This window comes from Leptonotus elevatus, chromosome 13 (assembly GCF_054856555.1).
Source record: "Leptonotus elevatus isolate MCC_2025b chromosome 13, RoL_Lele_1.0, whole genome shotgun sequence".
Taxonomy (NCBI): Eukaryota; Metazoa; Chordata; class Actinopteri; order Syngnathiformes; family Syngnathidae; genus Leptonotus; species Leptonotus elevatus.
In genome coordinates, this window is record NC_141251.1 from 17,617,647 (window position 1) to 17,634,080 (window position 16,434).

At 36.9% G+C, this 16,434-nt stretch overlaps 1 protein-coding gene across 1 annotated transcript in view; it reads left to right on the forward strand.

Annotated features, from left to right (window-relative positions):
• Positions 1–3,731: 3,731 nt before the first annotated feature.
• LOC147164077 (prominin-1-A-like) overlaps positions 3,732–16,434 on the forward strand; it is a 34,490-nt gene continuing 21,787 nt past the window's right edge. Inside the window, 9 exon segments of the mRNA XM_086093511.1 lie at positions 3,732–3,826; positions 3,828–4,018; positions 5,243–5,343; positions 9,242–9,447; positions 9,528–9,648; positions 12,451–12,508; positions 12,582–12,650; positions 14,904–15,055; positions 16,241–16,306. Of these exon segments, the coding sequence (XP_085949637.1) occupies positions 3,732–3,826; positions 3,828–4,018; positions 5,243–5,343; positions 9,242–9,447; positions 9,528–9,648; positions 12,451–12,508; positions 12,582–12,650; positions 14,904–15,055; positions 16,241–16,306 (1,059 nt within the window).

Genomic DNA, 16,434 nt, shown 5'->3' on the forward strand with positions numbered 1-16,434 from the left:
GTCCTCTCATTACACGAGACACAACATGTCACTTGTTCTGCATGACGTAGTTTCCCCCACCAGCAAGATGCTGTTGTCAATCACAGCCAGACCACGCCCAACCCTCAATTTGCAACCCAATGGTCCTCCAGGCAACACACCCTCTGAGCGCCAAATTCAAATCTTAGTGAGGGGTGGAGCAAGAGTCTGACTTCCTGTTGAGTTAACCTTTAAATCACAAAGAGCATTAAAGGGCTTCACACACCCACAGTGGATAAATATTGACGATATCCCCTGATCTTAATCACAAGAGGGCAAGGAAAATCTTGAAAACCCCATCACGGAAAAATAAGAAATTCTGAGAAAGGGGCAGCAAATGTGGGAAATCCCCCTCCCAGGATGACCAGGCTGCAATGGATGCCGAGTGGGCAGCACATTACACAGTATGTGGTGCTGTACAATATTAACTAGAATAGTACGAGAGTGCATTTAATGACTTGAAGAACTGTGACTGCAAGAAGACTGCGTCAGAGAATTGGGCCCTCCTCTAAACCAGGTCCGTTTGGTCGATGCAGAAATCTCCAGATCAACAACTGGTGGCCCTCTTCAGATCTTTATTTTTTCCCATTCAGTTGTAGAAAACAAAACAAAAACATAATTCTTTTGAAGTTTTCTTTGACGAATGAATACAATTTTGCTCCTGTGATTTTTAGGAAGCAACCCTGGATCTGAACCCGCACCCTCCAGTTTGGCAGCATAGATCTTTACCAGTGAGTTAAAGTTCCGGGCCACTGATACAGGTGAGGACAGTATTTGAATGCTTCAGAAGGAAGGTAGGCATAACGAAGAAAACAAAACAAAACCCTGGAAGCAGTCACGCGGCACTCTCTGCTGTTTCTTTTAATACATAACATAACATAACATAACATAACATAACATAACATAACATAACATAACATAACATAACATAACATAACATAACATGACACATTTAGAAGTTTCAACAGGCATCAGTAAATTTATCATTTATGGATAATAAAAAGGTAATTTTCTTTCTTTTTTTGAACTTATATTTAACATAACATAACATGACACATTTAGAAGTTTCAAAAGGCATCAGTAAATTTATCATTTATGGATAATAAAAAGGTAATTTTCTTTCTTTTTTTGAACTTATATTTCTGTAGGCAAATGTTTAATTTTAATTAGTGCTGTCAAAGTTAAAGCGTTAATTGATTAATTAATCACAAAAAAATATTACATTAATTATGAATTAACACAGATTAAACGCACTATTCATTTTGACCATAGATTAGCCTTTAGCGTGACAGCGGATGGCTATGTTTAAGGTAGCACAGGTTGTGTTTGAGCAATAAACATAATTTCATGCATTAAAGTAAAGCATTTAATGAATGAATGCGTATCACATTTAGAATATTTTTCATGTCAAAATATTGGGGTCATTTTTTTCCCATTTTAAATTATGCAAGTAATTAACTGATTAGAAAAAGAGGAGGATGAGCGTGTGCAGTGGATCAAAAAATGTTGAAGACGTCCTCACAACATTAAATGTCAAAATAATTAACACATAATCGGTGCTCTTTAAATTTAGCGGGGAAACATTTTGATTTAAAAAGCCTTTTTTATTAAGCGATTAATCGTGATTAATCAGAATTCTAAGATGTGATTAATCTGATTGAAAAATGTAATCGTTTGACAGCTCTAATTTTAATTGAATAATTTGTGCATTGTTTTGTTATTTCTTGGTACATTTAATTCATTAATAAATAAATTACTTAATTTAAAACTGTAATATTGTTTTTTAACAAATATTTGTATTTTATATCAAATGTGTCATTTCAGTAAGAAACCCATTCAAACTCATTTCATGTTATTTTTAATCAGTTTAATTTTTATTAATCAATTAATACAAAAAAGACAATTTAATACATTATTTTCAATAACTCAATCGATTTTCTCATTGAGATAAATAAATAAATACGTCTTGAAAGGTGGCTGAATTAAAACAGGTGACATAAGTGCCGAGCTTTAACTTTTATTTTTTATTTTTTTTAATAACAGATCCTCTTAGATTTAAACGTGTCACCAGTGGTCATGAAATGCCATTTGCTTTTCGTAACACTCTCCAAATAGTTTGTCTGCCTACGTGTGTTGCTGCTTGTTCTTCTTGGGCTCATTTGCATTTTCTCTTCCAAGAACTTTAAGCCTGAACTGCAGGGAAGCATGTGGGCCAAGATCACTATTCGATTTACTTCCTTCACACCCTCCTCCTCCTCCTCCATGACTTCACTCCCTCATCTTTTAGTGCCCTATTTTCTTCACTCTTCGCTCAGTGGCAGAGCGCACGGTCAACTTGACAACAACCGGTGGACAATTTATCAGCTCGGAGCGGGACCACTGTCTGAATCGCATATCACAGGAGGTCACTGAGATGTGGAGGGTGCGTGCGTCTATTGCTGTCTTTTTAGTGCCTCTCGCACTGCTTTCTGCTTCTTTTGCATGACCTTGAGGTGTTTCTTCTCAGCCACTGTTCTGTTTTGAGACTTTCTTATATTTGGGCATAGTGAGAATGCTTACTTGGGTCATATGCACAGTACAGGGCTTGAGGATTATATGCATGTGCACTATATGGACATATTTATTGGGACGAGTCTATTTCATCCAAATGGTAGGTAGATTGCACCCAATAGTCATCCAAACATATTTAAAAGTTCATTACATAACTATAAATGTAAATAATTTATCTTTTCTTTTTTTAAATTAAAGAGCTAAGTAACGTAAAACGGAGGTGTGAACTTGAATATTATTAATAACCAGTTATATTAATATATGGCAGGGATGCAACTACTATCACCACCAATACTAAAAATTATATAAATAAGTACATTTTGACACTTTTGTTCCAGTACAGAAATACTAATGTTGTAATATAGCACATGCATATGGACAAATAAATTACACAAATTAAATGTCTGTATACACACCAAAAAAAAAAGGAATGTGTTGCATTAATGAAATCAACAAACTACTAAAGAAAACACAATACAGTATTTAATTTCTGCATGTAAACAACATTTTGAACTCTGAAAACAGACCCTTGGTTGTAAGCTAGCTGTCTGAAATAAAATAACCAATGTCTATTTGAGACCTCACCTTATTTGTAAAATTAAGTTATCCACCTGCAGCAAACCACAAATGTGTCTGCTTCTGTGGTCCTTACATTTTTCAATTTGGAAGCCGCCAACTTCAATTATAAAAGTCAATCTAATGTAAAATACACATGTGCAAAATAACAACCAATGAAGTCATTATTTTAACCTGGTTCATGTGATTTTTGCTCCTGAAACGTTCTTGTCTTGGATTCATCCGTGGTTTGCCCACCAGAGGTTGAATAGTGTCGCAAGTATTTTGCTGTGTCTTGCTGGAATCAAACCAGTTTGCCATAGTAGCGTCATCCTGGTGTTTGAAGTGCACACAGTATTTCATTCCGTTTACACTACCAACACACAAAACTCACCCAGCATCTTGCAATATTTCCTGTTATTCGCCAGTATTGTTTAAAAGTCAGCTATCTTTCCACACGTAGTCTTAACAGACGTGTCTGTAACGAGAAATGCCCATTATATGGTTTTCTCCCTACTTTTAGGACAAGCTTGCTTATTTGTTTTTGTGACTATCTGTGTGAGTTTCCTCCTACGTGAAATGTCATTTTTCAGTATACAGTATGTGTGATGTTGGTTGCAGGTGAAACACATACTGTCCACGTTTTAGCCCCTGATGAAACCCCTCTCACCAATCAAGAGTGTAAGGCCAGCAAGATGTGGCAACGCATGGTTGAGGGCCGCAATAGGATTATGGATCCTGGTTCATTACGCAGCAGCAAATGATAAATGCACAGAATTCCTGGATGCCCTGACAACGGCTACCTACAACGATTGGTCTGACACCACGCCCAGCTTCTTGGCTACATCGGTCAATAATTTTCTCAGTGTAGTCCAGCCCAACGCCTTTCCTACAAGTCAGTATTGCTTTGCTTTTGTATAACCCTTAACTCATTCACTGCCATTGACGGCAATAGACGTCAAAAACTCATTTGAACTATTGGTTTAACATCCCCCCCCCCACACTTTTGTTAACAAGAGTATGAAAACCTAGATTTTTTTATTGTACAGATATAAAATTTGTGATATTTTGTGAGTTAACTAGTGAGTTAACTAGTGAAGTCATGACGCCCCAAATTTTTAATAATGTTTTCTTTTCTTTTTTTATTCATTCACTGCCATTGACGGCTATAAACGTCAAATTAATTTAAACTATTTCTATTAGTTTAACATTTTTTCCCACTTTTGTAATAAGAGTATGAAAACCTAGATTTTTTAAAATTGTACATTTACAACATTTTAAAATTAATTTATGGCAGTGAATGCGGTAAACAAGTTGAACAATGACAGATTTGATCACAATTTTTGGAGAGAGAAATAAAAAGATTGGATAGTTGCACAAAACTTCAGTGCTCAGCAAGCATCAAATAATTCAAGCCAGGTATGCAAGATCATCAACATTGAATGGTGTCCAAACTGTTAATAATCAGTCCCATTTTAATACAGTTATGCTAATAAAACTTGCTTTGTCTGATAAATTGTATGAATTGGGTAACACTTTCATTACTGGAGTCAGCGTTAATTCAGTATTGAATGGCAACCATTAGCAGGGCAAAGGCGAGAGACTGGTATTTGAATAAATAATTTGACCTATGCAGTGCAGATGAGAGGTTAATAAGTAGGTTTCTGTGCCCCCCCAGTTAATATCAAACCTTAACGTGCCCATTTCTCTTAGGACAGAAAGGGGCGGTTTTGATGTGCAGTCTTTTAGTTCAGGTGACTTTTTCTCTCCCCAAATTATTTTAACTTTTTGTCAAGTTAAGCAGTCACAATGCAAAAAATCTGCATAAATGATCGTTTGTAAAAGATGCTACTAGGTACTCATTAAGTATATTTATTATATGAATAAACAAGCCAGCAAGACTTAAATCTTTTTTGTATTGTCACAAAAGTTGTCTGACATTCTGGCCTTCTAGCAACAAGCAGAAGTGTCACATTTCTGATGTTACAACGGCACAGATTAAAATTTTGTATGGAATAGAACAGTTTTATTCAGTCTGGAATAACTCAAGTGCATTGAACTGTGATTAAAAAAAAAAAAAGGATTCACCATTCTTCTCTGCTTGAATCCCTTGATATAGGTTTGGTCAAGTACGCAATGGTCACTTACAAGGAGATTCAGAAAAAAAATGGTCTGGAAAACCCATTAAAAAAGCCAGAGTTTGCAAAGTTTCGTAACGATGTGAGTAAATACTTTTTTTTTTTTTTAGTCATGAGAGAAAGCTTGACCTGCTTTCTTTTGCAGGGAGAGCAACTGGTAACCTGAGTCTTACTCTTGTGTGTTTGTTGTGCACATTCATTTATTTATTTTTTACCCGCAGAAAAGAAAAAAATACTGTTTACGGAGGTATTTTTCCCATAAGGATCCTCACATAGCAGGACATACTTGGGTTTCATTTCTCTGGCTGTATTTACATAGAACAATACGAAAACGTACTTATAAAACATACACAAGCTTAGAAACGTACCTCGCTTAACACCTACATAAGAACTTGCTACCTACCTATCTGCCGTTCTTCGTAACCACCTACATAATTTGCTAACCACTACCTAACCCGAACCACCCACCTAGCCACCTCACTAGCTACTTACGTATCTAGCTACCTACCTTTCGCCACCTAGCTACCAAGTTAAAAACCTAGCTATGTGTTTGGAAATATGCAGTGAGCACGTCCTGGTTCAGAGTGCAGCAAAAAAAGTAATGGTGGAGGAGCGCACTCCCAGTGCTCCAACTTGGGAGTGCGTCAGGCAGTACAGATGGAAATGGTTCAAGCATGAGCTACAGGGAGGGGAGGGGAAGGCGCGCTACATCTCCAAACTCACCGGTGTCAGGGTGAATTTTCAGACACACCCCAAGTTTACACTTAGCTACATACTACACAGTAAATTTGTACTGTGTGAGATTTTAATTTTAATTTTTTTTGGACAGTTGGACCAGTCAAAATTGTTTTATGCGCAGAATGCTGAAGTTTTTGTTATTAATGTATTAGTTGCAGTAATGATTTAATTTAATTTCATTTATTTTTTGTTTCAGGCAACAACAGGGCACACAGTCAGTGTCAAGCTCCACAAGGAGAAAAAACGGCAAAAAAAAGAGAGAGAAAGAAAAAACAACATCAACAACAAAAGGATAAAGTCAAATTCTGCCTGAAAGGGAACGGGAAGAAAAAAACGTATTTAATCCCACCCCCATCTCCCATTCAAAATTCCAAGCTATACTGCTACTTAACCTTAAGACTCAATAATAACAAGTACCCAGAGAGCAATAATTATTAAATAACCAAGGAAAAAATTAAGAATACAAATGATTTAGCATGGTAGCATTACCATAAGAACAATACGTGTTACGATTTTGACAACATTAATATACAAATGTGGGAAGTAAACAATACTAACACTGGTAGGCCAGTATATACCAGAAATGGTAATAAACGTTATACCAACAATGATAATGAACAAAATACCGATAATGATAAAGAAGAAGCAAGCACATATTTACACAGACAGAAAGCACTGATGTCATCTTAACACAAGGAATTCTCAATATATTGTGACCAGACCATTCGTTTAAATAACAGTTTAAATTGATAAATGCTTTTGCATAGTTTATGTTGTACACAGAAATTATTCCATAATTTAACACCACACACAGACACACAAAAACTTTTTCGAGTAGTTCCGATTTTCGGCTGCGTGAAATCTCCATATCCTCTCAGTGTATGAACACTAACTCTAATTGTGAAAAACCTTTGTACATTAGCCGGTAATGTTTTATTAAAGGCTTTGTATACAATTTTAGATGTGTAATATTTCAAAAGATTGTGAAATTTTAACAAGTTAGATTGAATAAACAAATTATGCGTGTGCTCCAGAAAACCAACCTTATATGCAAAGCACGATTCTGTATTGTGACTAATGGATTAATTGCATTTTGGTATGTGTTTCCCAAACTTCGATACAATATGTGAGGTATGGAAGAACCAAGGTGCAGTATAAAATACAAAGTTCATACTCATCAAGATATTGCTTTATTTTATTCAAAATTGCTAGGGTTTTTGTGATTTTTGATGTTACATGTCTGACGTGAGGTTTCCAAGACAATTATTACTCCCAAGAATTTATTTTCAATAACACTTTTAATTGGCGCACCATCAATATTTATATGTAATCCAGAATCCATTTTTTGATTACCAAACAGCATTGGGATTTAGGGATAATTTATTTATGTCCATCCATTTTTTCAATATACATAATTCATGGTTCATTGTAGTTATGAGCTCATTATAATTATCACTACTATAAAAAATATTGGTTAGTAATATGGTTTGTTGTCACAACAAAAAGTGTATGGTACTAGTAGTTATATAATTTAGTTATAGAAAAATGCAAAAGAAAACAAGTCCAATATCAATGTAGTTTGGAATGCCCCATTAAAATATTTTGATCAATAGAATAGGACTAGTTTGATAATTAAAACAAACTCAGCATTTTCTACATAAACATGCAATATTCCTGCATACAAATATATAGTATATATAATATATAGTACTACTACTACTACTACACGCATTTTTTTTTTTACAAAGACGATACGTGTGTCAACCGCGACAAAAACATTTTCTTTTCTTTCTTTTAATTCCAGGTGACAAGTTTAGCAAAATTGTGGTTGACGAGCAAAACTGGTTGATTTGAGACAGGATAGTAAAACCTTTACTTTAGCCCGCTGCTACTAGCTCCCGGATTACTAATAGCTCACATGCTTTGTAAATGTTATTTCAAGTGAACACGATCACCACTTCGCGAGCCATTCCCTGTGAGTCGCTTTAAAAACTGTGTTCCTCTTTTGCGCCTGTGCACTCTACATACAGACGGTCACACTCAGCAAATCATTTTATTGGCTAAGAGCAACTTGCTCATCACTTGTCGACCTAACAGGTGCTCCCATGGTCCAAATGGCAGCGATGTAGAGTGCAGCTTGCTGTATTTAGAAGAGTTGATAGTCAATATATAGGACATTTGAGGTCCCAGATGGGACAAACCAGTTTAGCCCCAAATATGGGGCTGTCCCGGCTAATACGAGACAGTTGGAAACCCTATGTGTGATTGACATACACGTGGTAAAAAAATCAGGACACTGGGATGCGACTTGTATAACATTGGGGGGCAAAACAATGGGGTTGGCGAAATCCACCGGAACACGGGAACCAAGGCTCAAAACCGGGTCTGTCCCCTGTCAAAACTGAGACGTCTGATCACTCTGTCTAAACCAATTAGCAGCTCATGCTTCAACGGTTTTCCATCTGGACTGTCTGACCCACTGGCACACCTTGATCCCAGTCGGAGTGCCTAGAGCGCGCACCACCACTCCGCTTTTGGTAGACTGAACAACTGAACAGCAAATTTGAGCAATGAGTTTCCAAATGCTTAGAGTGAAGCGGTGCTTGCTGTGAGCGTATTTCCAAACACGCTACTTACCATCTAGCTGTCTACCTAGCCACCTGGCTAGTTACTTACCTATCTAGCATTGCTAGCTAGCTAGATGCCTACCTCGCTCTTCACGTAGCTAGCTATAATGTAAATACCTAGCTATGTCACATCTGGCAAGCTAGCGAGGGACCTACCTAGCTCCCCACATAGCTAGCTACCTATCTAACCATCAGGGTTTAGGAGTCCAGGTCCAGAGAGAACAAACCCTGAAACAGTTTGACTTTAGCCACAGGTTCTTCTACTCAACAGGTGCTTCTATGAGCTCGTTTACCTGCCAGTTGAGTAGAAGCACCTGTGGCTAAAGTCAAACTGTTTCAGGGTTTCTAGTTTCTGGACCTAGAATCCCCAATCCTGCTAACCATCTAGCTACTTCCTAACCACCTATACCTAACCACAGAGCACATTGCTAACTACTTAGCTATGTAGCCATATAGCTACATGCCAAGCACCTTAGTTAGCTTGGTAGTTTCCGAGCTATACCAATATAGTCCGCCCCCCCCACACACACCTGCATAAAGCGCTTTATTGGTAAGAGGCATTATTTTTTCAACATATATGGACATACTACCAAACCCCAATTTGTGCATGATCAGGTGGTGTCCTACAATATTGGCTTTGTGGTATGCGCGGTCATCGGCTTGCTCTACATCCTTGCCATGCCAATAGTGGGCGCTGTGTTGGCCTGCTGTCGCCGCGCTGACAAATGTGGGGGCAAAATGTACCAGAAGCAGACATCCTCCATTCTCACTCAAAGAAGAAACTTGGTCTGTAGCACTGCCGTCCTCACCATCTTTCTCTTGTAAGTCTTATGATTCAAATGACACCACGGCGACTCATTACATAGAACATGAGTCATACTTTGGACTGTTGTGTTTGCAGTGCTGGGAACATTTGCATGTTCAGAAGTAACGTGGAATTCACAGTGAGTCTGGGCCAGTACCCCGAAAAAGTCAACAACACCTTGGATAACGTCAAACTGTTTTTCGACAACATGGTGCTGGTACGCGGGGACTGGAGCCTTTATTTGCATCTCTTTCTTGGAAATATAATCAACAATGAATAATTAGCGCACCTTTTTAGACTTTTTTTTTATTGGGTGGGGCGCACTGGGGCGGGGGTGGGTGAAGCTGCTATCAGCCATAGCTCAACACCCAGACACTCACAATCCCTGCCTCTTAAAGGCACATGCATATCTATCACACTATAATGCAAACAGTAGTTTGTTATATTAAAGATGCATTGTGTCATTTAAAATGTTAAACGCTCCACCAATGCCCAGATGAGTGCGAAGAGTCCTAACTGTTTTACTCTGACTGCACCTATCCGCTTTCCCTTTATAGTAGAGTGTGCGGACCCTCACACTCCTCAGGGTTTTTCTTACCTCATTTTTAATTTATTTTTAATTTAAATTTTTTATTCTGGAGAGCACAGTATTGTTCATTTGGTAATTTTACCGTTTTCTTACCTCATTTGAAGTCATGTCTTCGTTTTTCAACTGTTGCTGTCACTTTAAGATCGTCCACATACTCGCACGCGCACCACGAACGAGCCTGACACAGGTGCTGCAGTTCCGCTTTGGGCCAGAAGTGGCAATCGAGAGTAAAAAAGTGACAACCTGCACAAAGATCCTTTAATAGTTTCTGCCCAGTTATTATCTCTAAAATGTAGGGCTAGGCGATATAAACTATATATTCAATATAAGGTATACATTTTGCCGAAAGTAGAGATTTCGACTCTACTGTCTTACCACGGTAGCGCATGTTGATGATGTCACCGTATCTGCATCCCGGCATGGCGGACGGCTCGGCGGCCAGTTTGACCCGTCTTCACGCGACGGTAGACTTACAACATCAACACGACGCCACCTCGGAAATATATTAATTGCCAATTAAGGGCGCTACGAAAGTTAATATAGTCTGTTAATTAGTCTGTCATGTATGATATGACACAAGTCTGCGGCGTTAGCAACTAGCCGCTAACGGGAGCATAAACAAATGATAGCGTTGGCCAGCCAAACTGTAGCTGCATTCAAATACTGTCAGACATTTCAAAGTCAGACAGGAAAAAGTCCATCAATGCATTAACAGTTAATAATTGCAAAAACCCTTACCCTTACCTTTAGCTGTACCTTTTAAACAGGCATTAAACAAAACATTGAACAGGAAATACACAGTCTGAGTCATAGTATAGCAGCCCCCCCCCCCCCCCCACCCCCAAAGTCTCCAAAGTAAATGTATTATTTTTTTCTTTAAAAAAAAAAATCCATATAGCTTCTATAAAGGACTATGTAAACCAGTAAGCAAATTATTTATTTAAAAAACCCCTCACACACTTAATTCTATACCGTGCGATATACTGTTACCGTGAAGGGATGTAGTTTATACCGTGATGTGAATTTTAGGCCTACTAAAAAGGTGTTTTATGTTTTTCCTTGATTGTGTATCTCTGCGATCTGTCAATCCACCACACTTTACCACATACCAAAATGACATAACCCACAGTTTTAGGGGTTTACAAGGTTATGCACATTAATACCATCCTTGCCATTTCCATTTTTGGTTGCAAGTGATGTAAAAATCATTTATCTAACCTCATTTATTTTTGTTAAATATTTGCTGTTGCCCAACCTTAATCTAATCCAGGGGTGTTTAAGGTATACGGAGTTATTCAGACTGATGAACATTTACATAATGAGTCAAATAATCACCCCCCCCCCCCCATTTTGCAAGCCTTTTTTTTTTTTTTTTCAAATGATCACTTGTAAAACATTCCTAGAAAATTACAATGTGCCATCTTTGGAGCAGGCCTGCGAGCCACTTATGTGGTCCTTGGATGTTTACATTTAGGTCTACAAATTTTCCATAAACATTTGTTGAATATTAAATGACTATAGTGACTCATGTCACAATTTAGTCAATTTCATAATTTTTTCCACAAAATATTGGTTGGTCCATACGGGTGAGAGCTATTCTGATTTGTTTTCAATACGGTACAAATTATTGACCAGTCTAAATGGCTTGCCCCCTTTAACAACATTTTTGTACCTCCTAAATCATCACTTTTTAGGAGACCCCACACCTGGCATGCTTGTTTAATAACCATTAACATTACATCATTAATAAGAGCAAGCCAAAAATAAAATCAAGAAATAAAAGCCATACATGGACGGACCAATGTTTCTATTGGATTCCGTAGTGAATTGACATATCAGGGCTCAATACATTTGATCGTAAGAGGGTATGGTTCCCTTTACTGTCAACATTGCCAAACATTACGATGATGTTCGATGTTCCTTAGCAAAATCTGTGCAAGTCATTCACTGCCATTGACGGGTATAGACGTAAAAAATTCTATTTATTTAATTATTTCTATTAGTTTCACATTTTTTCCCACTTTTGTTAACAAGAGTATAAAAACCTAGATTTTTTTTATTGTACATTTAGAACAGATATAACATTTGTGATTAATCGTGAGTTAACTATTGAAGTCATGCAATTAATTACAATTAAAACATGTTATCGTCTGACGCCCCTAATTTTTAATAATCTTTTCTTTTCTTTTTTAAATTAGGGGCATCAGGCGATTAACATTTTTAATTGTAATTAATCACATGACTTCACTAGTTAACTCATAAATTAATCTGTTCTAAATGTACAATAATCATTTTTTCTAGGTTTTCATACTCTTGTTAACAAAAGTGGAAAAAAATGAATAGAAATAGTTCAAATGAATTGCTGACGTTTATAGCCGTCAATGGCAGTGAATGAGTTAAATGCATTAACAGTGGTTTTCTTGTTTACAGCAAATCCAAAATTTGTCAAATGGGATCAATCGCATTCAGATTAACAACGTCTTAGAGGGTAACAAGTCATTTTTAATCGACTCATGTTTGTTATCATGCTTAATGATATCCACTAATATATCTCATGTCAGGGAAAAAGTTGGTGAAAAAGGTCTTTGGAAACCTGGATTTGGAGGACGAGACTGACAAAATGAAAAAGGGTATGATACGTTAGCATCATGTAACATTAGGACAAGCAGAGACCACTACACTCCATCATACTGAGAACAGCTTTACATTTTTGGTGGCCTTTTAAACCAAATCTTAGACATACTACAAGATCTGTAAGGTTGTGTGTAGGTTGGTGGCTAGGTAAGTAGTAGTTTACGTTTATGTTTAGGTAGGTAGTTTTGCTAGGTTGGTATTTTTATTAATCACTGCCATTGACGGTTATAGACGTCAAAAATCCATTTGAACTATTTCTAGTTTAACATTTTTCCCAATTTTGTTAACAAAAGTATGAAAAGCTAGAATTGTTGTTGTTGTATTAGAACAGATATAAAATTTGCGATTAATCGTGAGTTAACTAGTGTGAAGTCATGCGATTAATTCCGTAAAAAAATTTTTATTGCCCGACGCCCCTAATTTAATTTTTTATTTTTTTTAAACAAACATTAAAAATCAAAAATATATATATATATTTTTTTAAAGAAAAGGTTATTAGAAATTAGGGGCATCAGGCCATTAAAATTTGTAATCGGAATTAATCGTATGACTTCACTAGTCACTAACTCATTCACTGCCATTGACAGCTATAGACTTTAAAAATTTCATTTTAACTATTTCTATTCGTTAAACTTTTTTTCACACCATTTTTGTTAACAAGAGTATGAAAACCTAGAATTTTTTTTGTGCATTTAGAACAGATATAAAATTTGTGATTAATCATGAGTTAACTAGTGAAGTCATGTGATTAATTACGATTACAAATTGTAATCGCCTGATGCCCCTAATTATTAATAATCTTTTCTTTAAAAACAAACACATTTTTTGTTTAATTTTTAATAATCTTTTCTTTTTCTTTTTTTAATGAAAAATTATAAAAAATTAGGGGCGCCAGGCGATTACAATTTTTAATCGTAATTAATCGCATGACTTCACTAGTTAACGATTAATCACAAATCTTATTTCTGTTCTAATCCCCCATTTTTTTTTAGGTTTTCATACTCTTGTTAACAAGAGTGGATTTTTTTTTTAACTAATAGAAATAGTTCAAATGAATTTTTGACGTCTATAGCCATCAAGCGCAGTGAATGAGTTAAAGGGACTACACCATGGTATTTTAAGACCTTCCACAGTTAACTTTAGGCATATAATTTTACTTTTGACACAATCGCAATGTAATTTCTTATAAAATATGAGTTATTTCGGTGGCTATTTTTTCTTACCCGGAAGTCAAACGCTCTCATGACGTCGTCCGAGCCGGCTGCTTCGCGCAACGCCACGAAACATACTGATAAGTTTTAAATCCAACAGCACAAATGTTTAACTTTTTATGTAAAAGTCAATGGATTTTAAGACAGCCAATTGTCATTTGATTGCAAATGTGAAAAATAATTGATTGCTTTGAATTCATTTGGACAGAATGTTTATTGATAAAGACTACTTTTGTCATTATCCCATGGAGGGAGGTCTCAGAGAAAGTGGGCGTGCGTTTAGTCCGCAGAGGCGGTGCGGGGGTGGGGCCGCACGCAATGACGTCAAACCGTGCCAACAGCTCGTTTTCTCAGATTGGGAGGGGCTGGTGTTTGGAGAGCTGAATCACCTAGAACTTCTAATACAGGGGCGAATGGAGAAAAACACAACTGGTCATGTTTTTGGTGAGGAATTAGCATTTTATTATAGCTAAAAGGTACAAAAAGTTGATTTTTCATGTTGCAGTCCCTTTAATTGTTAGTAGGTGGGGGAGTAAGGTGGGAGCTTTTTGTGGGGGGCTATATTTTCATTTAGGTAGGTAGGTGGGTTGGCATTTTTTTTACATGAGTAAATTGCTTATTTAATTGCTTAATTTTGCTTAGGTGAGCATGTCGGTTGATTGGTAGAAGTGTAGATAGTGTTTTCTTTTTTGGTAAGTTGGTGTGTAGGTTGTTTTCTGTGCGTATAGATGGCCGTAAACGCCTGCTTGCAGTCTTGAGCACATTCACACAAAATCCCTTACATCGATAGTAAATGCCATTCTTTGTCATGGGAAAAACTAAAACATTAGATATGCATAAAATATGTTAAACATGAAATTTTTTTTGCACAACGCAAATTATTTTATAACTTGTGACAACTGGTTATTTAAATGATAGAATGATGTTGAAATTATGCAAATGTGTTGAGGCTGTTTTTTCACGAGACAAAGAATGTTGGTCAGGTGTTTTGATGTGGACACCCTTGCTTAGCTGCGTACTCATCATTTGCATGGATAGATGTGACGACCCTGAAGAATACGAAGAAAGCGCTGTTGAATAATATGGAAACGCTAGAAAAGGATTTGACGCAAATTACAGACGAGGCAGACAACCAGCTAATCACGCCTCTGAAGGGAATGAAAGGCGTCGTTACAAACTCAAAGAAAGAAGTAAGTCAAACCAATAACATACTGTACTTATCCTGACTGGTTCCTTAGCGGTTGGACGACTGAAAGTCATTTCGGTATTCCCTCAAATGAGCCCTCCGTCAACATTGAAAAAGTACTTCATGATAAAAATGTAATAAAATGACCATTTTTACATTTAGCCTACTTTGGAGAATCTAAATTGTAAAACATTGTTTTGATGAAAAATGTTTTTGTTTACCAAATAATTCCAATGTCGATAACTTCAGTATTCAAGAAAATTTTAAATAATGAAAAAACTTTTGACTGGCCCAGTACATGTTCGAGTTTAAATAAACCCAAAAGGATTATTATAACAATTTTTACATAAGCGAATATAGTAGATGGGACGCCACGTTCCAATTTGCTGCTGGATGTATATGCCTTCCAAATATAGAGGCCAGCGCAGTTCCATGAACAATATTGAGGTTTCGAGGAGTTCAACGACAACAAGCAGTCCAGTAGACATTGTTGGCACGTGTTCGCACCCTAACGTTGTACAAATCCATGCTTATGTTAAACTTCAGTCTCTTGCTTGAAGATAATTTATTTTTTTAAACGTTTTAATGTCAAACTGACACACAAACTTGATTCTATATTTAAAGGGACAGTGGGTAGGATTTAGTGCCATCTAGTGGTAAACTAATATAATGCATTAATTTTGAAGCACGCACACTACGGTGCCTCAGAGAGACCAGACTTTGCGAACTGCTACCAATTACTACCAATTATTTGGAATGAGCGGCGAGCAAGTGTGGCTAGCAAGAACTCGCCGGAGTGGCTAACAAGAGCGGCTAGCCGGCAAAGCTAGCAATAGCTGGCGAGAGCAGAAGGAGACAAACGACGAGTCATTGGGTCAGACGCTAGCTTCAAGCAACATCAGAGGCTCACTACATTCTTCTCTCTTCGGGTATCCGTTGCAGAAAGATGGCGGCGGGACATGGCAGGCTCCTGTAAGGCGCAGCACAACCTATTTCATATAATTTGCGATTACTAGACATATGATTGCATAACAAAATGTACATTGATGTGATGGAAGGTATTTGTGTGCACATTATTGAAGTTAGTAGGTTTTTAAAGTGAATTAGTTTGCCACGAGATGACGCTAAATTCTACACTACTATTTTACCGCGCACAGCAAAGTAACACTCTTATTTTTTTTCCCCACAGTTGAGCAAGATCGATGATTCATCACTGGATGACATTATAAAAAAGGTGGACGATGCAAATATACAGGTAAGTTAAGCTCATCCTCATCATCATCATATTATTATTATATTTTACAATTTAAAAGGTAACTCAACAGGAAGTCAGACTCTTGCTCCACCCCTCACTAAGATTTTAAATGGGCGCTCAAAGGGGGT